The 22,797-nt window shown below is 54.2% G+C and overlaps 3 protein-coding genes across 5 annotated transcripts; 1 reads left to right on the plus strand and 2 right to left on the minus strand.

Moving 5' to 3' along the window:
• Positions 1-678: 678 nt before the first annotated feature.
• EIF5A (eukaryotic translation initiation factor 5A) lies at positions 679-2,676 on the plus strand (the record flags this gene model as incomplete). The annotated part of the gene is made up of 4 exons (XM_084236442.1): positions 679-858; positions 2,065-2,169; positions 2,378-2,509; positions 2,614-2,676. The coding sequence occupies exons 1-4, from the start codon at positions 694-696 to the stop codon at positions 2,674-2,676; spliced, it is 465 nt and encodes a 154-aa protein (XP_084092568.1). The 5' UTR covers positions 679-693.
• Positions 2,677-3,754: 1,078 nt separating this feature from the next.
• GPS2 (G protein pathway suppressor 2) lies at positions 3,755-6,259 on the minus strand (the record flags this gene model as incomplete). The annotated part of the gene is made up of 10 exons (XM_084237019.1): positions 5,893-6,259; positions 5,436-5,545; positions 5,244-5,356; positions 5,059-5,138; positions 4,884-4,966; positions 4,548-4,701; positions 4,356-4,445; positions 4,190-4,269; positions 4,013-4,108; positions 3,755-3,838 (listed from the first exon to the last, which is right to left on the minus strand). The coding sequence occupies exons 1-10, from the start codon at positions 5,984-5,986 to the stop codon at positions 3,755-3,757; spliced, it is 984 nt and encodes a 327-aa protein (XP_084093145.1). The 5' UTR covers positions 5,987-6,259.
• Positions 6,260-7,046: 787 nt separating this feature from the next.
• NEURL4 (neuralized E3 ubiquitin protein ligase 4) lies at positions 7,047-18,733 on the minus strand (the record flags this gene model as incomplete). 3 transcript variants are annotated; one of them, XM_084237213.1, is made up of 29 exons in its annotated part: positions 7,047-7,251; positions 8,153-8,318; positions 8,399-8,511; positions 8,675-8,819; positions 8,971-9,078; positions 9,172-9,259; positions 9,691-9,870; positions 10,251-10,409; positions 10,941-11,105; positions 11,278-11,439; positions 11,522-11,620; positions 11,717-11,941; positions 12,054-12,199; positions 12,617-12,748; positions 12,842-13,011; positions 13,344-13,422; positions 13,511-13,587; positions 13,664-13,862; positions 13,958-14,120; positions 14,243-14,328; positions 14,645-14,826; positions 15,071-15,335; positions 15,474-15,546; positions 15,979-16,067; positions 16,158-16,269; positions 16,439-16,737; positions 16,881-16,946; positions 17,165-17,609; positions 18,452-18,733. In XM_084237213.1, 29 exons carry the CDS (start codon positions 18,731-18,733, stop codon positions 7,047-7,049), a joined length of 4,680 nt encoding a protein of 1,559 aa, XP_084093339.1. The 3 variants fall into 3 exon arrangements, with proteins under 3 accessions (XP_084093339.1, XP_084093338.1, XP_084093340.1); XM_084237212.1 differs by having other exon boundaries at positions 12,836-13,011; XM_084237214.1 differs by lacking the exon at positions 16,881-16,946.
• Positions 18,734-22,797: the final 4,064 nt, after the last annotated feature.

Here is a 22,797-nt window from a genome sequence, read left to right on the forward strand (position 1 = left end):
CTGGGAAAAGTGGGAGGGCCCTCCAGAAGAGGCTGAGTTCCTGGGTTCCCTTTGGGAAACGAGATCGAGGTGTTTGGCAAGGGGATCAGTTAGAAAACAACTTTACTCTCTCCCCCTCGGCTGCATCTGCAAATGCTTGTTGGAGAGATGGGAATCCCCCAAAGAGGCCTTGTGGTTTCCTGTACCAGTGACTGGCTCATGTGTGGATAGGGTGGGGGGGCTGTGCAAAAGAGACGGGTGGGGCCCGATCCTCTGGTCTCCACCCTCCCTTCCCCCCCATTGGCCCCGCCCTTTTGCTGGCTCATAGCTGCTCACCTAATTATAGCCCTGGTTTTGTGGGAAAGAGGGGTGGTTAGTTTCAGTGGCAAGTAACACCTGAGTCTTCCCCCTCTCTGGAATTAGGTCTTTGCCCATTTCAGAGATTTGACATCTTAACTCCCTGCATCCTTTCCCAAGCTATCCCTTTAGTTTTGGATGTGGGAGGGGGGAGTTCTATCTCACGCACATACACCTATGCACACAACACTGATCCCTGTCCATATATAATCCAGGAACTTTATTTTAGGTGGATAATGGAGGGGTGAGGTGAAGCAATGTTGCCAGTGAAAAGTGGGATAGTTTAGCGGCTCTATTAACCTCCAGCCTTGACACCAGTTCTCTTCTTAATCCTAGTTGGAATCGAAGCCTCTTAAAATGGCAGATGATTTGGACTTCGAGACAGGAGATGCAGGGGCCTCAGCCACCTTCCCAATGCAGTGCTCAGCATTACGTAAGAATGGCTTTGTGGTGCTTAAAGGACGACCATGTAAGATCGTGGAGATGTCTACCTCCAAGACTGGCAAGCACGGCCACGCCAAGGTTAGAATTTCATCTCTACATCTTGCCTTCCCCACCTTTGTGTCCTCGCAGCTCCTGGCAGCAGGCTGTCATGAGGTTTAGCCATCTACCTTTTAGCGTTTTTCTTACCTTCTAATGCCTTATGTTTAGCACCTTAGCCCTGGATTCCTTTCTCTTACTACACCTGTTGCCCTTAGCCTCTCCCTTAACCCTCTGTGCTCCATCCTTTGGTAATCCCTCCCTTTGTCCATCTTTGAGTTTAATTTACTTCTCTTAGGGGTCCATTATGCTTACAGTTCAGCAGTTCGTTCTGTATTACTTTTCCTGTTTTCTCATCCTTACAGTATTTGTAGATGTACTTTGTTCCCTTCATTTTTGCCGTGGGTTTCTCCAGTTCTAACACAGAATGCAGTCTTCCCCTGAAGGGACTCCAGTGTATCTCTGAGCTTCTAAATCACCTTGTTGACCAACTCTCCAGTGCCAGCTTTCCCTTCAGATCTCTGCTGCGTTATCAAACTGTCTTCTTGGGTTCCTGGAGCCACCATTCCCCCCGCCCCCTTTGCTTTCTTGCTCCTAACATTCATGCTAGTCCTTTTATGACACTTCAGACTAATCTTTTTTTTTCTCAGAAGTTCAATCTGGTTCGTCCTTGTTTGATTTCTTGTGGTTTTGTTCCCCTGGTCCATTTTCCGTCTTCTGTTGACTTGGCATTAACCTGGGTTACCCTCTTAGTATCTAGATCCTTTATTCTTTATAGTTTCCTGATTTCCTGACTGCATAGTTCTTACTGATCATCCCAAGTCCTTTCTTTTTCAACTCTTCCCTTCTCCATCCTGTCTCTTCTCAGCTCTTTCACGTCTACCTTATTTCGTGTATCTTTGGCCTTTTTTGCTAATGTGTAGAAAACTGTACATACTTTGTTTAGATTCCTCTCATTTTCTTAGGGCTCTTGTCTGTTATTGCTTTGATAGCTCAAGGAAACAGACTACCCCAGACCTGCTGTTTCCTGTGTCCTCTCAGCCCCAACCTCAGTGATCTTTCCATCTCAGCTTCTTTTTTAGAGGCTTTTGTTTCTTTCTCGAGTTGATTGGTTCAGTTCCAAGTCCTTGAATCTTTGCCCTAACAACCTAGTCTGACTTCCCTCACCAGTCAGGGACAACTCGAGCCTTTATCGCCTCCATCCTAGAGTTTGGTTTGGCTTCTCTTTGATGTGATGCATACATACAGGTCCACCTGGTTGGTATTGACATCTTTACTGGGAAGAAATATGAAGATATCTGCCCGTCAACTCATAATATGGATGTCCCCAACATCAAAAGGAATGATTTTCAGGTATGTAGATGTTCTTGGGTGTAGATGGGTTAGTGGTTTATATAGGGAGAAAATACAGACTGGCTAGAAAGAGCTTGTGCTGGGATAGAGGAGGGAAATGGCAAGAAAGGGTATTTGGCATTAACACTTTGCCACCTGGTTTGTCCATTAAACTCTATCCTCAGCCTACCTGGGCCCACCTTCAACTTCTTTCCCTATCTGCCCCCAGCTGATTGGAATCCAGGATGGGTATCTATCACTGCTCCAGGACAGTGGGGAGGTGCGAGAGGACCTTCGTCTGCCTGAGGGAGACCTCGGCAAAGAGATTGAGCAGAAGTACGACTGTGGAGAAGAGATCCTGGTATGGTGTCGTGTGTCCATCCTGTCTCCCACTTATCTCCCCTCCCCCCATGTCCCGCTTTGTTCTGTTTCTTCCTTTGAACTCAGACTTATGACTCCCCCCAGATCACGGTGCTGTCTGCCATGACAGAGGAAGCAGCTGTTGCAATCAAGGCCATGGCAAAATAACTGGCTCCCAGGTAAGCCCCCTTTACATACTCTTGTGCCCATCAAAGAGGTGCTTTAGTTTTAATGGTTCCAGGTTTGTTTTCTGTCTACCTCACCCCTCTTTTGAAAGTATTGTCCTGTCTTACTTAGTTTCTCTTTCTTACCCAGGGCGGCGGCAGTGGCGGTGGTGGCAGCAGTGATCCTCGAGCCTGCAGAGGCCCCCTCCCCCAGCCTGGCCCAGCTCTGGCCTGGCCGTTGGCTGGACTCCTACAATTTATTTGACGTTTTATTTTGGTTTTCCCCACCCCCTCAATCTGTCGGGGAGCCCCTGCCCCTCACCCTGCTCCCTTGGCCAGGAGTGAGTGAACTATGAAGCTGCCCTTGGTGAAGCTGCCCTTCTCTTCTCCCCTCGCACTACAGCCCTGGTGGGGGAGAGGGGATGGGTGCTGCTTGTGGTTTAGTTGGGTTTTGTTTTGTTTTGTTTTTTTTTAATTCAACCTGGAATCAGACCATGGTGGTTTCTGGCAAATGCTCCAAATGCCCTTCTCCCACTCGTCCCTGGTATTATCCCTTGTCCATAGTCCTTTACCCAAGCACCACCCACAGACTGGGGACCAGCCCCCTCCCCTGCCTGTCTCCCCAGATCCCTTTAGATGGGGAGGAAAAAGGAGGGGAGTGGAAGGGACCTGCCCCCTCCTCAGGCATCTGGGAGGGCCGTGCCCCCATGGGCTTCACCCTTTCCTGTGGGCTCTCTCCCTGACACATTTGTTAAAATCAAACCTGAATAAAACTACAAGTTTAATATGAAGCCCCAACTCGACTGCTGCTTTGAATTGAATGGGTATTTGATTTGGTAATGGGAAACAGTTACAGGTTTAACTCCGCCCCTTAGCTCCTTATGACCAACCCACTGCCCAGTGTGATTTAGCATGTACCTGCCAACCACCCCCAACCCTCCATGTAGTCCTGGCCCAGTCCAGGTGGGAGGCAACACAAACAGTAGCAGCCGGGGGCAGTGGCAGGTAGATTTTTATTGGTCTGGGACACACAGGGAGCCCTCACCATAGGGGGGAGGGGGGAGGCTGAAGATAAAATCTGATCACTTGTGATAGAATCTTGGGTTCTGGCTGTGCTGGATGAAGGGGAGCCTCGGACCAGGTTGGCTGGTAGCTGCAAAGCCCGACTGGTGGTGGTGATGCAAGAATGGCTTTGTCAGTAAGCACCCTATACCTTCTACTCCACACCCTTAACCACCCCCACCAAGGAGAACAGGAAAAACCAAGGGGGTATAAACCACATGTCCTACCCATTTCTTTCCCTTGTAGTTTAAGGGTTTTAATGGTTTGGTAATCATTACCTTTCCTGCTGGTTGCATCTGCACAGGAAGCTGGGGGGAGGCAAGGAGTCCAGGGGCTGGATGCAGAGCTTGAGGATGCATAGGACGCAAGGAGGACTGCAGAAAAGAGTCAGAATCAGAGCTTGGGGCTCCCCTTAGCATAGCCCAGCTCCTGACTTCCCAAAGCTCCACACTCACCGAGTCAGAGAAGCCAGTCTGTTGGTTAGCATGTTCCATTTGCTTTTGCAAGGAGAGGGCACCACCGGGCTGGAGGAACCCTAGGTGGGGGAAAGGGATGTGTGCAGTGAATAGAAAATGGGATAGAAAGGGCCCACAGAGCCAGGGTGCCTGCATGGGGTCTTACCTGTTTGGGTGGGCTGAAAGTGGCCGTGTACAGCATAGGGCTGTGGCTGTGGCTGAGACAAGTATTGCACTGCAGGAAATGCTGAAGGGGCTGAGAAGAGGAGACATAACTGTTAGAAACTCCTTTTAGCTTGGTATTGACACTTTTCTGGGGACCTGGACTAAAGCTCCCCTCTCTTTTCCCACTACTCACCTCTGAGCTGCTGACTAGGACTATAGGCTGGCTGTGTGGGTCCATAGTGAGGTGGGGGCTGAGCAGTCCCATAGGCGCCACCTGGGCTGCCTTGAAACTGCCCATGCTCCGGGGTCCCTGCAAAGGCAGCTGCTGAGCCAACGTAGTGCCGGGTCTAAGGAGGGGAGGGTGAGAACTCTGTCCTTAATCTTCCAAGTAGAAATTCAGTAACTTGTGTACTTCCCATTACCCTCCCTCTCCCCTGCACATTTAAGTGTTTGATACACTCAAATACTGGTTTGGGGAGGATGCCTGGATCAGGTGAAAATGGGTTAGACACCCAATTCTACAACTTACTGTAAGTACTTGGGGTCCAAACATCTGTTTGGCTCTGTCAGCTGCCATGAGGGTGCCTGGGCGACTGTGTCCTCCAGGGCTCCCTAGAAAGGGAGAAGGGGCTTCATGTTGCTGAAATGGAAGGTTGCAACCACCAGAAGAGCTCATTCTGACAAGTGGGTTCTTTAGCCCTTACCCTGCATGCTGAGGAGGTGAGTTCCTGTGTGAACTGTCAGGCTCTGCTGATAAGCAGCTGATGTCAGCGTGGTGAGGTCGCTGGAGTGAAAAGAATGCAATCAAAATCAAGGACAAGTGCCCTGGACATTAAACACTGATCTTCTGTTACCTGGCCCCCCTTTATTTTTAGTTCTCTAATCCTACCTCTGCTCCTTTCGTCTCCGTTTTTCTTCCTCATGTAAAACTTTCTTGAGCTGCAGGAAAAGCTGGTGCTTCTCTTCCTGTAGAGCCAAAAGCTTCTCCTGCAACTTCAAGATCTGGGAGGGGAGGGGAGAGAAGATGAAGGCAGGAGAGCCAAGAGAAGAAAGGGCTGGGAGCGATCAAGGGAATGCTTACTTGTTCCTTGGTCTCCTCTAGTGACATCCTCTCTTCCATCTCTTTTTTCTTCCTTCTCTCCTGCTCTTCCTTCATTTTCTGTTCCATCATCTTGTCCACCTCTTCTTCCTCTGGAGGAAGAGTTAGGTAGAATAGCAAAGTGACAGAATGATTAAAATAGAAAGTGGGAAACTGTAGACCAGCAAAAAGGACTATTCCAGTACACTCATGTTCTTCCTTCCTGAGGAGGGTACAGGTTTCCCCACCACAGCGAACAGGATACAAGGACAGGGAAGGTTTATTAGGTGCTCTCCAAGGTCCTTCCCAGCTCAAGGGTTTTTGACTTTTGAACGGCCTGACTCCCACCAGAATGGGGCTGTCTCATCCCTCCTCTAGTTCCCGCTGCCTGCGCACCGACCGGCCCGGGAATAGCAGTGCGCTCCGAGCGGTGTGTCCAGCCGCTCGGGCCTCGGCTCACCCTGCCGCTTGCGCTCCCGCTCCATCATGATGTGCCGGTGCAACGCCCTGGCCATGGCGTTGGAAAGTTTGGGGCGCTCCAGGAGCGCAGGCATGGTGCTGCCGCGGGCGCTCGGGCCGTGGGCGCCCGGCTCTGTCACAGACTGCCAGACCTCGAACCGGGCCTGCGAGGAGGCGGACGCTCTAGGGGGACCGCGTCCGACCGAGGCGGAAGCCCGCCCGCCGCCCGATCACGTGCCCGCCGCCCGCTCGGCCCTGCCAACAGCGGAGGCTCCGTCGCGTGCTCGGGCGGCTCCCGGGTCGGGAGCATCGGTGCTCCCCGCCCCCTTCCCCGCCAGCCCCAGGAGCCCAGACCCGATACCCGCTTTCTCTTTGCTTTCCCTGCGGCCTCCTGCGCGCCTCAGCTGCTACGTCACATCCGGCAGCGCGCAGACTTCTTCCGGAGTCAAAGCCGCAGCCGGCCTCACAGGTTGAGCGGAGAGGAAAAGGCGGAAGCGCCCGCGACGGGTGCCGGTGGCATCCAAACCCCTTCACCGCGACCCACCCCAGAGCCGACCAGCCCCCGGGCGGAGTTCCTGGCGGTGCGTCCCCGCTGCCAGGCGCCGGGAGCGGGCTGTCCTCTGAGAGGGTACGCACGAGAAAGGCTGAGGCGGGTGCTCTGAGACGGTGTTTATTGGCTCCTTATAAATCAGAGTCATAACAACTGTACAGAGGGGCCCTGTCTTCCCCTTGCTCCCGCCCTTCCCCACTCCCGCCTGGTGGCCCCTGGAAAAAGCAGCTTCATGTGGGGCACAGGGAGACTCCTCTGGGATTCACAGTAACCAAGAACAAAAACGGAAATAAATTAAGTGATACGGGGGAGGGAGGAATAGGGAGTCGTGTTCCCCATATCAGTGCATGAAGAGGGGCTACCCAGGGCCTGGAGCTAGGCTTCCCACAAGCTCCCTCCCCTCAAGGGGAGTGTCCTGGGGCCCTGGTCATGGAGATGTGCTCCACTTGCTGTCTAGTCTGAGAGCCTGCCTACATGCTCCTATGCATCTGCCGGCCTGAGCATCCTTACATGCCATGGGTCATTGGAATGAGGTGCAGGCAGTCGTCGCTCAGAGTCCGCAGCCCCAAGGGCCAACTGTGCTTGTAGTAGTGAGGTCTCACCCCTCATTCCACCCGTACCAGCAGGGCATAGAGGAGTGTGGCCCCCTTCTCCTTGGTTACCCACTCAAGTTCAGCTGGGCTGAAGTGAGGGTCAGGAGGTTCTCTGAGGGCAGCGGAAGGGGGGCCAGGGGTGTAGGAGCCAGGGCGCACACACACCTGGAACGCCACCTGGGCCTGGTGCGTCCGCTGGGATTTGGGGTCCCGGAATCTGTCAGGCAAGAAACAGAAATAGGATGGTAAGACCTTTGGCCCCTACAACCATTCCTCTTGCTAACTCTCCCACTGCCGAGATCTTGTTCCTAGGAATCACTCCCACCTTGTACAGACTTGGCTCCAGTTCTCTCCACTTCAAATAATCTTCCTCCCAGCACCTACATGGCAATACCTCTTATTTTCTTCTCCAAGGCTTTGTTCAAATCTCACCTACTTAATGATGTCTACCCTGAACACTATTTAACATGCCTACTCCAAACACACTTTTATCCGTCTCACCCCATACTACACTTTTTGTTTCCATAGTACTGTCACCTTGCAAAATACTGAATACTTATTTAAATATAAGTAAGTATTTAAATACTTATTTAAATGGTCTAGAGTGAGAAAACATAAGTTCTACAAGAGCAAGGTTCCTTTTTTTTCTGTTCACTGAGGTAGCATAAAATCAATTCAAGGAGGGCCTCCCTGGTGGCGCAGCGGTTGAGCGCTGGGTTGCGAAGCTGCCTGCGGCCTCTGCAGCGCCGGTTCGATCCCCTCGATCCCCGGCTGCTCCCCGGCCACCAGAGGAGGGTCCCACATGGTGCGCAGACCTCTCCTGCCGCCCGCTGCTCCCCTCAACAGTGTGCTTCGGTCCTTCTGCCTGCTCTGCTCCCCGCTCTGGCTCTGGTGAATTCTCTCACCCTCCTGTGCTTCTGACTATACCCACTGCTTGTATAAATAAATAAAAATAAATCTAATAAATAAATAATGTTTAAAAAAAAAATCAATTCAAGGAATGTGAGAAGAAAGTGCTAGGTTGGCAACTGAAGAATTGGTGGAACCAGGTGGGACAGGGCACAGGGGAAGGCAAATCATGTGATCCAGGTGGCCTTGAGCCCCTCCCATGTACTCACTGCACTTTGGATGCCAGGATCTCTGCCCCAGCATATTGGAGGGAGGGGGAAAGCAGCACTGGAGGAGGCTGCTCTTCCCGTGGAGGTGCACAGTTCTCGCCAGGCTCCTCAAATCCTACTCCAGGTTCTCCCTTCAGGGGCCGGCAACTCAGGATGGAGGCAGTGCCTATGAGGAAAGTTGAGTCAGGGTAGCCCTCCCAATACCCACAGGTCCAGCATGCCCCGCCTCTGCGGAAGCCACGGTACCTGCTCCCAGCTCTCCTCGGTCCAGCACCCTCCGGACAGCTGCCACATTGCTCCCATGATATGCCATGTGCCACTTTTTGGTTAGCGTCCCAGTCTCCAGGCGCGGATTCACCCTAGGAGGTGAACAGGCAGGGCAATGGTCACTGGTTCCCGAAAGTCATCAGCTAGACAAAAAGTTATGTCACTTCTTCCATGCATCATCTTTCGACCCCCCTTTCTCAAAAGGGTAAAAAAAGGTAAGGGAGAGGCATGATCTTACCCTAACCCTTCCTGTACCTGAGGTTGAATCTGCACCAGCCGAAGGGCAGGGCATATTCCCGGGGAGGCTCCCCACGGCGCCTGTGGGCCTCATCTCCACGCAGCTTCCGGCAAGACTCACAGTAGCACAGGCTACGCTTCGGTGGAGGCATGAAATAATCCTCTGTGGGAGAGTGAGTAGCATGCTTAGTGCTGTGGCTCCTGCCCTGGGTATCTCTTGCCCTCAGCCTCCTTCCAACTGGTCTCCAGGGCTCTCTGGACCTGGCCCTGGCCGAGTCCAGGAAATAAGGTGGTTCTGGGGACTGGGAACTCACCAGGAAGCAGGAGTAGTTCTTGGAAGCGGGAGCAAAGGGCATGGTACTCGCAGGTCTTGAGGGGGCTAGCCGTGGGTGGTGGGCCCCAGCAAACACTCTCCTTGATACCTGTGGGCACAGAGGGGCGGAGGTCACAGGAGCTAAAGCCAAAAGCCTGGGTGGGGGTGGGGGTAAGATCCTCATCCCTTCAGGCTGGCTCACCATCCACCATGTCAGCTTTCTCCATGTCACCTTGAGTTCCAACACACTTCCCACTGGCAGCCCCGGGTTCAGGACTCACAATTGTCACCTGCAGGGGAAAGGGGTGGTCAGCCACAGGGGTGTATATATATATATATTTTTTTTTTTTTAAGATTTATTTATGTATGCATACAAGAACTGGGCTATGGGCCAGGGGTGTGGGAGGTGAGAGGATTCACCAGAGACAGAGTGGGGAGCAGAACAGGCAGACAGACCGAAGTACACTGCTGAGGGGAGCAACGGGCGAGTCAGGAGAGGTCTGCTGCGCCACATGGGTAGCTCCCTGGCTGGCCGGGGGATTGAACTCGCACTGCAGAGGCTATGGATAGCTTCACAGCGCTGTGCTCAACCCCTTGGCAGCCACCACCCCTTGGCTGCCACAGGGGTATATTGACCCTTCCTTGGAACACAGAATGCCCCTTTGCTAGGTCAGTGCTATCTCCCAGGTACTCACTCCTCCCTACCTCCATTGCCACTAACCTGTTCACATTGTCCATAGAGGTCCACGAGCGCATGGCAGGGCTGGGGGACATCAGGCACAGCCACCCCCTGGTCCATCCCATTGACGTGGAGATGCAGCCCCCCAGAGCTGTCCAGCCGAAGTCCCAGGATGGTGCCTTCAGGGCATGTGTCCAGATTTGGCCCAAACTTCTCACAGATCTGGGAGGAGAGACCTACTGTCTTCCCAGAGGTCAGACTCCCACCAGCAGCAGCCACACCTAATCTTCACTCTGCTTCAGGTCACCAGTCCCTGGATTCTGCCGCCACATCTGCCCACTGCCCAGGCTCCAGCCCCTGCTTCAGTTACCTGAAGTAACTGAAGGGGAGTCCACCACCCTATCCCCTTATTCTCAACGGCAGGGAAGCAGGAGGCAAGCCTGAGACTGTCCAGGTAATGACACTTATGCCCTCGCCCATCTACTTCTGGGCACCTGACTCTTGTGGCCCACCTCCAGAGCTAGAGGGGGCCCTCCTCGCCCTTGGCCAGCCCCTCCTACACAGAGACCTGGCCCTTTCACTTCTCTCTGCTCCCTACCCACCTTGAGACCATTGTGGAAGACACCACGGCCCCGAAGGAGCCAGGCTGCCCGTTTGAGGGCACAGGCAGAAGCAGGGAAGTTGAGCCTCTCTGGCGGGCAGGTGATGACGCCCAGGACAAGGGAAGAAGTCCATTGGCGGTTCAGGAAATCTATCCGCACCTGGGGGAGAAGGCAACTCCTCCCCAGTCACGGAGTCCAGAGAAGAGGCCACCCACCCAGCAGAACCAGGCTTCTCACCCCAGCCAGGGAGAGAAGCTGGCACTTTTCAGAGTGTGAATGGGATACTGCCCCTTCTGATGCGTGGAGGGCCCAAGAATTGCAAATTCCATTATTTCCTTAACTCTTTTAGCACTGGCCTTGCTGTGGCCACTAAGGGCTTCCTTTACCTGGATAACTCTGATATATTTTACTTTGTAACAGAAAGGTCCCTTCTCTGGAAAGCCCTTCCTGCTCCCACATACAGAATCAAGCATCTCCCCTGACCTACCACAGCCCCTCCCTACTACTTCCCTGACCAGTCACCAGTAACCAACCTACAATCCCCATCACAGGGTAAGAATCAAAGTCCAGGAAGCTCATCTAAGGGGCTTGTCTTATACTATGTCCTGAACCTGGTAAGGTCTCTCTTCAGGAAGACTGGCCCTGGGTCACCCTGAACAAAAGGAACTGGGGATAGGAGGTGAAGCCCACCTGGACGAGCAGCTGGGGTACCAGGGGCTGGTTGATGACAACAATGCCTTGATTGTAGCTGGCCACCCGAGTAGCCGTGCGGTTCCCATTAGACAAGAGGATGTTCTTCCCATGGTTCTCCAGGAACTCAAGGGCTGTGGGCATAATGGCCACTTGATTCTGGCCCTGGAGTGGAAGAGAGACTGAGCTGCTGGGGTTGTCAATGTGAGCCTAAGCCACCCCACTGGAATCTACACAGAGCTTGAGTATAATGCCTGTGCCTTTCCTGAACTAGAAGAGAGAACCCCAAAAGGACCTGGTGTCCACAACCCAACTGTCCACCCATGTGCACACTTACTCCAAGGCCATGCTCCTCGCCCTCGTCATCCTCCTCGCCCTCACTGCCAGTGTCCGAGCTGGGGGATGGAGGCTGGGTGCCTTCTGTCTCCTCTAGCCTCGTGGAGCTGACAATAGATACACTCCGTACTGGCCCATATAGATCCAACACAGCCCACACACTCTGGGGTACAAAAGAGGCAAGAAGTCAGAGATAAGGAGATTTTAACCCCACTTCCAGAAGCCAACTAAGATCTCTGGTCTACCTTGGCAATGCCAGTAGCTGCGGGACCCATATCCTCTCCATCTACCAGGATGTGCATCGTGTCGTCTGCCCCCCGCCGAATGCCCACACGGCTCCCGACCTAGGACCAAAGTGGGACAAAACCAGATACTCAGCCCACCTCTCCCTGCTACCCCCACTCTCCACCCCATCCTGTCCCTGGAGTCAGCTGCCTCACCCCCAGCCGCTCTAGGTTCCGGCCATAGTTCATCCTCTGGAGCTGCCCATCACGCCTCACTTCACAGCTGGACACCATCCAAGTGGTCTTAGTCCGGAGTTCAGGCAGGGAGGGAGGCAGCCCGGGGCCACTGCCTGCTCCTGACCCCATCTCCCCTGGTGCCAGTGTGGTAAGCCCTAGCCGGAGGGAACCTGCCCACTTCTCGTCCAGCTCTTCCACTTTCACCTGGGAGAAAGACAAAATATCAGTGGGTACCAGCTGGGGGTACGGGTGAGGAAACAACCTAGGTCTGTTCTAAAAGCCTGACAGTTTCCTTTGCTGTGTCTTCACAGCCCACCTCAAAGACTTCCTCAATCTTGAGCTCCTTAGTACTGAAGACAAGGCCATGAGCATAGCCAGATGCACGCACTGCCCTTGTGCCGTCCTCCTCCAGAGTGACGTTCTTGCCGCAAGTACTGTGGAATCGGTGAGCCACACCAGCCACTGTGGAAAGATGGCACCGGAGGGAGGGGTAGGATTGGGGCAGCAGGCTTCAGACAGGACACAGGGCAAAGCTTTTAGATGAAACAGGAAGTTGACACAAAGGTCCCATCTGCCATTACTCCTTTAAGACCTCTGGCACCTATCACCACAGTAAGACTCATTCCCAAACCTGCTAGACCCAGTTGTTGGTGTCCTAGCCCCTAGGTAGCAGGGAAGCATCCAGACTCTGTACCAGATGAAACATCCTCCCTCTTCTTGGCTGCTTCCCACCATGGGTTGTTCCTTCCCCTTCATCTGTAGCTACTGCTGCAGCCAGGCTTCCTTGGAACAGCTTCCCTAACCTGAAAGCTGTATCCTGAAGGACCATAGCAAGCAAGCAAGACCCTCCCTCCCACCCTCCCTCCCTGCCGGCTGAACCTGGCGAGTGCAGGGGGAATGACTTCTCGGTGGCAGTGTTGCTGGTTGCTAGGCTGTTGTCCATGGGGCCGGTGGCATTGGTGATGGACACTTGGACACACTGGCCATATAGATCCACTACTGCATATACCTCTGGGTGGGAAAAGAAGGCGTCAGAGGCCTGGCAGCCCAAGGCCAGCCAGGCTGAGGGTGGCAGGTCGAAAGCCACAGAATAGTCACCTTTACCCGGAGGCAAGCCTGAGCAGGCAGCGCCTTGGTCCTGGCCATTGATGAAGTAGTGCAGATCGCCCTTTGCGGTTCGCATCATGCCAATGCGTGCCCCTGTGCCCAGCGCATCAAGGTCACACCCGTAGTTGTTGCGCATCGTGTTACCATCCTGCATGATGGCTGTGCCACTGGGAGGAGGGCAAAAGGAATAAGCTGACCACCCAAGTTCCCCCCCATACAGTTCCCTTCCCAGTCTCTGCCTGTCAGAACCTTCCAATGCCTTGGGTTTGGGTCTTGACCTGGGTTCAGAGGCCATGACCCTGGGGTCCTCCCAGGGACAAGCAGGAACTATGGTAAGGAGGGGTTTGAGTCTAGAGGTGTGGGGTTGGGGGGGCTTCCCAGAATTGAGGGGAGGGGGTCAAGCAGCCAAATCCCCTGGGTTTGTCATTGCCTATGACCACCACAGGTCCCAAACCCTGCTTCCGCCATCCCAGCAGGTCCCCCCAGCAGGCAGTCTAACCTCAGCATCCATGTATCGTAATCAATGTCCGTCATAGTGTTGGGGAATTCAAGGTCCTCTGGCCGAATAGCAGTCACTCCTGGAAGAAGGCAGGAGTAGGTCAGATCTGAACCGCTAGCCACAGGCAGCCAGCACATCCCCCCAGCACACACATGGATGCCACCCACCAGCCTCAATGGAGCCTGACCAGCGGTCCACCATCTTCTGAATGACAATTTCAAACAGCTCTCCATCCCGCAGGGCCCTGCCAGGGAAAGTGATGATCAGACAGGCCCTACTCGGGCAGCAACAAGGTGGGACATGAAAGTACAGACACTGACCGGTTGGAGATGACGATGGCATCATTGAACTCGCTGCGGCAGTTGTGGCGGAGTGCGGTGCGGCCCCCGTTAGTGATGACTGCATTACTGCCATGCAGTTGGTGGAAGCGCAGATCGGAGCCCCCAGCCCCTGAAGATGGGGAGCTAGGAGACACCTGGTTGTTCCCTTCAGGAAGTGGCTCAGGGACCGGGGGCACCTCTGCAAGGGTGGACATCACCTGTGAGGCCTACAGTCATCTCTGAGGCTTCCCGAGTTCGCCCCAACCTCCCGCACCTGCCCAGCTCGGCCCTCACCCACGTCGTCCACAATGGTGGCTTGGGCTGCCTGGCCATAGAGATCAACAACAGCATAGACACCCGGGGGCACATTCCAGGCAGCAGGGCCCTGAGTCATCCCGTTGACAAAGAAGTGGAGCGTTCCGTCCTCCCTCCGCACCACGCCTACCGTGTCCCCTGCCTTGGAAGAAGGGGGGCTGGAGTGAGGAGTCAGGCAGAGTTCCTGCCTGGGTTGGTCCTGCAGCAGCCCCACTTTGCCTACCTTCCCCCTACTGACACCAGGGGGTATACCCAATCTCCCACCTTGAGGCGGTCCAAGTTGTGTCCATATTCATCCAAGATAGTTGTCCCATTGTGCATCACCCCATTCCCAGTCATCATCCAGGTCCCTGAGAGGACAAGGAGTAGCAGAGAACATAAGGCAGAAAGCAAGGTGCATCTCTTTATACAGTCATCCCTACATTATTCCCTGAAGCCATATATGCCCAACCTGCCTTCTTTTAAAAGTCAGCTTTCATCCCAGAACAGAGCATGAAAACTGCAGTTCCCAAGCCAGACACAGTCCCGTCTGCATGGCACTCCTCAGCCAGTGAATGAGGGTCAAGTGTGACCAAGTGAAAAGGGGACTGGAGAACAAGTGTTGGGCTTCTGAGACGGCTTCTTCCCGGGAACTCTATCCTGTCTCTGCCCTTTCTGGGAGCTCACCAGAGCGCAAGTTGGTCATGGTGGAGGGCAACTGGAGGTAGGCAGGGTTGTGGGTGGTGACACCAATCTCAATGGAGCCAGCCCATTTGTCCACCATCTTGTCGATGCGCACCTGGAACACCTCCCCATCCCGTAGGGCTCTGCTACTTAGCACCACGCCATGATTGAAGTCATCGGTGGCACTGAGGGCACAGTAAGGAGAGACTTAGACACCTACATACACCCTGAGTATGCCAAAGTTAAACCCAGCAACGCCTGCCCAACACCCACTGCCCCAAGTCAACCAGCAACATTTCACATGCCACAAGGTTCCCCTCTTTTCTGTCTAGTATCCTCCTGACCAGATCCTTCTGCCTCCCACTTCCCCTCCCCCCATCCCTATAGAAGAGCCCCTTCTATAGGCTTCTCCCCACCCCATGGCCATACTGGGGCCTCAGGGCAGTGCGTCCCTCGTGGGTGATGGCAGCCTTCTGCCCACAGTTGGGGTGGAAGAGCAGACGTTCAGGTTCTGCTTGGGCAGCGGGAGCAGCACGGCGGAGAGCCCCCTCAGGGGATAATGCCCGCAGGATGGCATTGTTCCGGCGTAGACGGTCACTGTGGTTGTTATTGTGGACTATGGTCACCTTCACTGCCATCCCATACAAGTCCACCACACCATACACCACTGGGGGTGTTAAGGGGGTTGCTACGCCTGTGGAGGTAAATGATACAGGGATGAGAGTGAGGGAAAAAGAGTCAAATATAGGGAGGCTGAGCTTCAAAGAGAGGCAGATGACCAGGTATAGACCCCCACCAAAAGCCCTGGCCCACCCTCCGAGTTACCCCTTACCTTGATCGATGCCATTAATGAAGAAGTGTAGGGCAGAGTTGGACTTCCTCGTGAGACCAATGTGGTCGCCCTCCTATTCAAAACAGAAAAATAACAGTCTGGACTCCATTTACCATCAGGCTCCAGATTGCGGACCATGGTAGCAGAGTGAAACTCCAGGCTTTCTATCAGCCCAGTTCCAAAAAGTTCCTGTATCAGACCATCCTGAATACTCAAAGCAAGTCAGACACTGAGTTAAAGTTGCGAATATCGATTTGTTTAACTCACACAATTCATAAAATATTGATACATGCTACTAATAGGCTTAGTTTAGACATTATGAAAAAAGAAAACCTACCAAAGAAGATAGGTTTCTTGCCTCAAGCCACTACCACAAATGGCCAAACAGTAAGAGGAACTGAACCCATCTGACTCCAATCTGAGTGCCTAAAGTGTTGGGTGACTTGCCCTCTCAGAAGGGAACTTTAGACAAAAGATCCAGGGCCGTGCCCTAGGTCCTCCTCACCTGCAGTTCATCCAGACTGAATTCACAGTACTCTCGGCGGGTGCCCTTGCCGTTGGTCAGGATCCCACAGCCACTCATCATAATGGTGCCTGGGGGGAGACCGACACCTGGTTAGGGTATGAGCTTCCTTGGCCTCAGGAACCTCCAACCTTTGCCCCCACCCTGCTAGGAGCTGGTACCTGACTGGAGGTTGGTCATGGTGGCTGGATATTCCAAATTATTGGGGTTGTGGGTGGTGACGCCAATTTCAATGGAGCCCGACCACTTATCTACCAGCTTGTCGATGCGGATCTTGGGTAGGTAACAGCACAAGGAAAAGAAAGGGAATTAAACACAGAAAGAGGACCCTCAGCCCTCTGCTTTACCCCAGGCTCCCCCTTTCCAGTGTCAAGTTTCCAGCCCCATCTTTAACTCCTAGAGTGGGAGATGCCAGCCACATCGACCGCAGGATCTTACACACCTCAAACATCTCATTGTCCCGAAGAGGGCGATTGGTCATGACAACCCCATTGTTGAATTCATCCAGGGGTCGGCGGCGCTCGGCCGTCTTATTGTTGTTGCTGAGTTTGATGAGAGTTCCACATTTCTCGTGAAAGAGGAGGGCGTCGTTGGAAGTGAGGATGGGCGAAGTGGCAGCACCACTGGGCCCCAGCCCTTCCCCTGCTGGTGGGGAGCTCAGGTTCACATTTAGGAGCCCCCCATTGTAGGCAGATAAGATGGCATTGCTCACCACCTCAGACAGCTCCATGCTGGCAAAATCTACAGCAGCAAGATGGAAGAGGCTGACATGAGGCTCGATACCCTCAGGCCTGCCATGATATCTCCCTACCCCTCACCTGAGGTCCCTCCCTTGTCCACCTCACTTCCCACTCCCCTTCCCAGGACCTCCCCAAAGCCCTCACCATTATGCGACTCAAGGCTGTTAGGAAACGTCTCCGGCCGGGCCTGCGCTGGGGACACCATGAAGGCTGGGGACCAGGTGGGATGGGAGGGGAATAAGGGTTCAGCCCCTGCTGCAGGGCCCACAGCCAGGAGACACCCCTCTCTATCCCCTACTCTCCCCTACAACAGACTCAGGGGTCTGAGTGGCCCTACCCACACCCAGTCTCACTTGTCATTGCATCATCCCCATTCTCAGTCATTCCCTCCGCTTCCCACCCCACCACTGCCCTAGCTGTGTTCTCACCTTCATCCCCAGAGGTCCCCTGTTCAGCCAAGGCAGAATCTTCAGGGGGGGCAGAAGGCTCGAGGGGAGGTGTAGGGATGGGAGTAGGGGGGCTGAAGCCTGGCTCAGGGGGTAGCACGGTGATCTGGGTGCACTTGCCATAAAGGTCCACGACGGCCCAGACACGAGGGGGCAGACCGGTGGCGGCTACACCGCAATCCCGCCCATTTACCCAGAGCCGCAGCTCCCCAGCAACTGTGCGCTCCACACCCACACGGTCCCCTTCGCCAAGCTGGTCCAGGTCCTGACCATACTCCTCCAGCACAGAACGTCCATCCCTCAGCACTGAGCAGCCCGACACTACCCATGAGCCCCCCTTCAGCCCTGTAGCGCTGCTTGGGAAGTCCAGCACGCTGGGGTCCAGTGCCGTCACCCCAATCTCAATGGAGCCACTCCAGGAGTTGACCTGTGATAGGGGGTGGTGGACAGAGGCTCAGGATGGGCCACGAGTAGGTCTCCCACCAGCAGTAAACCACATTTCACCAGCCATTGCATCCCCCTTTTCTACCTCTCAGCTAACTGGCTTTTCTCTCAAGAAATGAGATACTAATCCCACAGGTAATTTTCTGGATTCAGGATTGTTTGAGCCCACCCTTGCCTGGCAACTGGGCTCTGGGTTCTGAACAATCTGTGGCTGCTCCACTGTTCCCTTCTCCATGGTGCAGCCCATGACTGCACCATGACTTCTGCCCCTGCCTCCTCTGACTTCCCTATCTCTGTGGCTCCTCAACCCATTCTCTTGTATGTCACTCTACCTACCCCCACTCCCACCATTTTCTCCTAGGCTCTGGTCCCACTCATCTTTATCCTCCTCCTGAATTCTATCCATGTGCCTGGCCTCCTCACTAAATCTCACACACACACCCCTCTCCCTGAGTATCTCTGCTCACCCATCTTCCAACTCAATCTCTAAATGTGTCCTTCAATGGTTTGTTCTTTCCTTGGTTATCTCTCTTTCCCACATTTCTGTCATCGCTAACCTCCAAATCCCAGAAATTGTTCCAGAAGGCCCAGTCCCTAGTCATTCTTCAGAGACCCCGGGGTCTTGAAGAAACTCAAAACTCTCCTTGTCTCCTCCTTCAGACTGATCATTTCGGCTTCATGCTCCCTTTCTGCCCACCACCCTGTGCCCTAAGGTCTGTTGGTTCCCTCTCAGTCCCCGCGATAAAGACTACCCTGGCTGTGCTACCCCGTCTGGTGCCCTCCCACCGCCCTCCACATGTCGGTTCCGAGTCCCCAGCTCCGCACCTTGCGGTCGATGCGGACTGTGAAGACGCGTCCATCGCGCAAGGGTTCCCGGCTTAACACCAGCCCGTGGTTAAACTCCTGGCCCGGCTGCTGCCGCCGCGCCGTTCGCCCACAGGCCGACAGGCTCACCAAGCGCCCAGTGCGCGGATGCAGCTCCCCGCCGCCGCCCAGACCCCCGCTGGACCCGGGTCCTGGGCCGCTCCCGTTAGGGCCCCCACCCCCGCCTGGCCCCGGCCCCGGGCCTCCCCCGGAGCCCCCACTCCCACCCGACCCCGCCGCCATCGCCGCTGACACCGGGGCCGCGCGACAGCCGCGCTTGGCGGCACCGTGGCAACCGCGGTGCACCGACACCCTGAGGGAATAGGACCCGGGGCTGGGGCCAGAAATGCTTTACGGCACTGCCGGGCAATGAAGCATCGTGGACTAGGGTACTAATAACTATACCACAGTGGGAAAAGAAGGACGACGGGGTCGGGAAGGTTTGCTTTACGGCACGGCGAGGTGAAGGAGTGGCTCCGAGAGGGATGAAAACCGGGGCAGGGAGTTTTTGCGACAGTAGGAGAAACGACTGCTGCAGGCGTCTTTACGACACTCTCTGCTTTGCGACAGCGGCACCGACGACCCCGCCCTCGTCAAGACTGGCGACACCTCGAAGGATTCGCTTTACGGCAAGAGGTGGTGTCTCCCCTTCGCGCTACACGCTTTAAAGCGGTGTACCCGCACCCTGAGAAAAGAATTGGTAGTTTTATAAATAAAAGTCTGCTTTTAACGCCAGTGAGACTGGATGTTTTTGCGATAGTGACGCAGTCCCTACACTTTGTTTCACATCTTTGAGAAGCAAAGCAGGTCAACTTTTGGGGTGGAAAGGTCCGCGGATGTGCCTAGGCAAGCCCACCTTGAACTCCAACCAAACTCTTAGATTTTAATGCTATGGATAAAGAATCCAAATAAATCTGGGCAGGCAGTTTCAAGCGGACAGCCCCCCACCCCCACCCCATAGCCTCCACTGCAATTAACAAGCCCCGGCCCTACTCTCCGTTGCTCCCTCTAAGGTTGGAGGGGTGTGACGTCACAATTAAGGCTTCTCGCCCCTGAACCAGGACTCCTGACTATGATTGGTTAATTCGGGTAAGGATGGTGATGGGGAGAAGGGCGGGAACAAATCTCAGACAAAGAAAGAAGTCTTGGGGTGGGACAAAAGGGAGGGGCAAGCGAAGGGACTGCTAGGCCGAGGTTCCTCTATTTAAAGTGTCGATTCCGCCCACCAGCGTTCCAGTAAGCCCTGGGAGGGGACCCGCGCCTCCACCGAGCTTCCCCCCGCCCCCGCGGTGGGGGCGGGTCTCGGGGGCGGGGCTATGAACAGGGAGGCGGGGGCGGGTAGCTAAGAGAGGCCCCCTGCTGGGGCCATGGAAAAGCAGAAAGACTTCGGGGCCGCAGGCGGCGTTAAAGAGGATTCCCGGGCTACCAGGGGAGTGCCAAGAGACATCAGAGGAGTTGCGGCAGGGCCCGGGATGTCCTCTGGAACAGTCTTGTTTCACGACCCCGTGCCTTCCCTGCACTCCGCGGGAAGCAGTGCTAGTCCCAGCCAGTCTTCCGGGGTCCTGAGTTCCGGGCCCAACCAGCACTCTGGGGAGGTTACAGGTCAAAAATTCTTTAGGGGCATCCTAAAAGGCAACGGCCCCATCCTTAGGCAAAAATCCCCCACTACGGAGCGGTAAGGAACCAGCTCTTCAGGAACGCTGTGCAGAGCCGGGAGGGAGGGTTCTGGATCTTGGAGGGGCGGAGCCAAGAGAGAAGGGGCAGAACCTGAGAACTAGCAGTGGAAGAAAGTGAGGGCAATTGGGTGAGAAATCTGAGATTCAGGCCTGTGGTAGAGCTTCAGTGTGACCCTAACCCCGGCCTCCCAAGCCACTGGAACTACCAGAGTAGAAGAAAAAGGCTTTGAATGACTGAGATAAAGGAGGGGGCTGAAAGTAGGGTGTTTTCTCGCTATTGTGTATCTTTCCACCACCCCAGAAAGTCTCAGCACTGGGATGAAATGAACATTCTGGCCACCTACCATCCTGCTGACAAGGAATATGGATATATGAAGGTGGATGAGCCTAGCACTCCTTACCACAGGTACTGAATCCTCAGTCCTAGCCCTTCAACCCATTCTTACCTATTCAAAGGAGAGAACAGGAAGGAGGCAGAGGGACTGGATGCTGCCTGATGCCCTCTTCTCAGCACCGCTTTCTCCTTCCTCTTCAGACTGCAGGATGGTGATGAGGACCTATCTGCGGGGTCCTCCCACACAATGACTCCTGAGATGCTAACAGAAAAGTGAGAGTCCCTGTTAGATATCAGTTGGGATGTGGGACCTCTTTCTCCCTTCACTTCTAAACTTGAGGGTCTGAGGCAGCTATGCTTTTTGATCTCCCAAATAGGAAGTTTTGCAATTGCCATCAATACCAAGTTGAAGGGGTCAGCTAACTTGGCCCTGTCCACCACTGCCCCCATTGTTGTTCTCCCTCTTCAGTGTCCCAACTAGTCTCCTCCCCTTCAGGTTTGCTACAATGGACAATTTCTACCCCAAGGGTCTCCGGCATGGTGATAACACAGCTTCAGAGTCTCCAGACAACTTTTCCAAGACACGTGAGATGAGGGTGGGGATTTAAATGGAAAGGGGAGGCAGAGTGAACTTTCATCGAGAGCCTGGTGGGAACCAAGTTCTTAAACTGGCCCACAGACTCCAGTGATTTTGACAAGCACCGCAAGACACACTACAATGAAGGAAAGTACCTCAAGACTCAGAAAAACCTACGCCCGGACAATAACAAGAACAGCAATAGGGGTAGTGTCAGTATGGACAGTAGAAGTCGAGGTGTGATGCTGAACACAGAGCCCAGGCCTGTGGAGAGAGGCTGGGCAGGAAGACTGACCACAGGAATCAAAGATGACATCCCAGCGACCAGGAACTACATCCTAGAAGCCAAGGGTTAGCGATGGTGGGCCCCATGGATTCAAGGGAACTATAGTATAGCACCTTCTCCATCATTGTCACCTTTCCTTAGTGGGCATGGACCTGGATCCCTGCTGTCTGAGAGGGAGATAGTGTTGGGAGATGATCCTGGAAAAGATAGGGCAGCTGGGCTGGGATCTAAGAGCATAGTCCCCAGGGAAGGCTGATTGGTGAAGAGGAACAGAAAACCCAAGAGAACCATGGGTCACCAAAGATTTTTTAAAGTGGGGGGAGGTAATAGAAATGAAATGAGAACCTGGAGTTTGAACTTCTCTCCTGTGGTGGGGGACCACAAAGGACACTTGGGGAACCTGGATCCCTTAGGTGGCCATAAGATTCAGATTGACTTGGGTGACTCCTCAGATTCCCCTACCTTCAGAAATCAGTCCCCAGCTTCGGCTGCCACCAAATCACAGAAGGTTGATCTGCAACGCAAGGAGTATTATAGCAAAGGAAGATACCTGAGGTGTTCTGCCCACCCAGAGGAGGACATAGAGGAGGACACCCAAGATGAGCAGCAGGATGGTGAGAGATGGGCCAGGTCAGCCTGGGGATAGGAAGGCTAAGCATTTGATGGGTGTCCCGACTCTGATCCAGTGACACTTCCAGGCTCCTCAAGCTTGCCCTTGGTGATTGAAAATTCCATATGCACTGAGGTCCGTCTGCTAGACCACACAGGAAATCCTTTTCAGAATCACAAGACCACCAAGAAATCCCTATAGGAGACAATGACCATCACAGCCTGGTGAGGGTACCAGACCACTATTTCACTGGCCCTGGCCCTAGGCAAGCTCCCTTCCACTCCTTTTACACTACTAGATGGGCAACGGGTAGTAACAGGGCCCCCAAACATCCTATAGTACAAGGCTTACATTAACTTTTTGTTTTTAAGATTTTTTATTTTTGCATAGAAGAACTGGGGTGTAGGCCAGAGGCGCAGGGCGAGGGGGCTGTGTGTGTGAGAGGATTCACTGGAGACAGAGTGGGGAACAGAACTGGAACTCAGACAATGACGGTGCTAGCGCTGAGACATAACCCTAGGGAGCCCCCACAAGGCCAACATTGTATAGAGAGGAACTAGGGAGGGGCCACTGACCAGGGAGGGAGAGGGGCTAAGTGGACAGATTGTACAGAGTCTGGGCCCCCAGAAAACCTCTCACCTGCCCCTTCTCTCTCCAGATGAAACCTACAGCTTCATTGGACTCAGGAGGAGGAAAGCAGACAATGGAAAATGTAGCCGTATGAGGATGGCATGGAGTTCAACCTTCTCTTGCCCTCACCACGCTAGGGGCGGACAATAAAGAAAACAAGAGCAGGAGTCTGTGTGCTGTGAATTGGGGCCTGC

Source organism: Talpa europaea, assembly GCF_964194135.1.
Source record: "Talpa europaea genome assembly, chromosome: 7".
Lineage (NCBI taxonomy): Eukaryota > Metazoa > Chordata > Mammalia > Eulipotyphla > Talpidae > Talpa > Talpa europaea.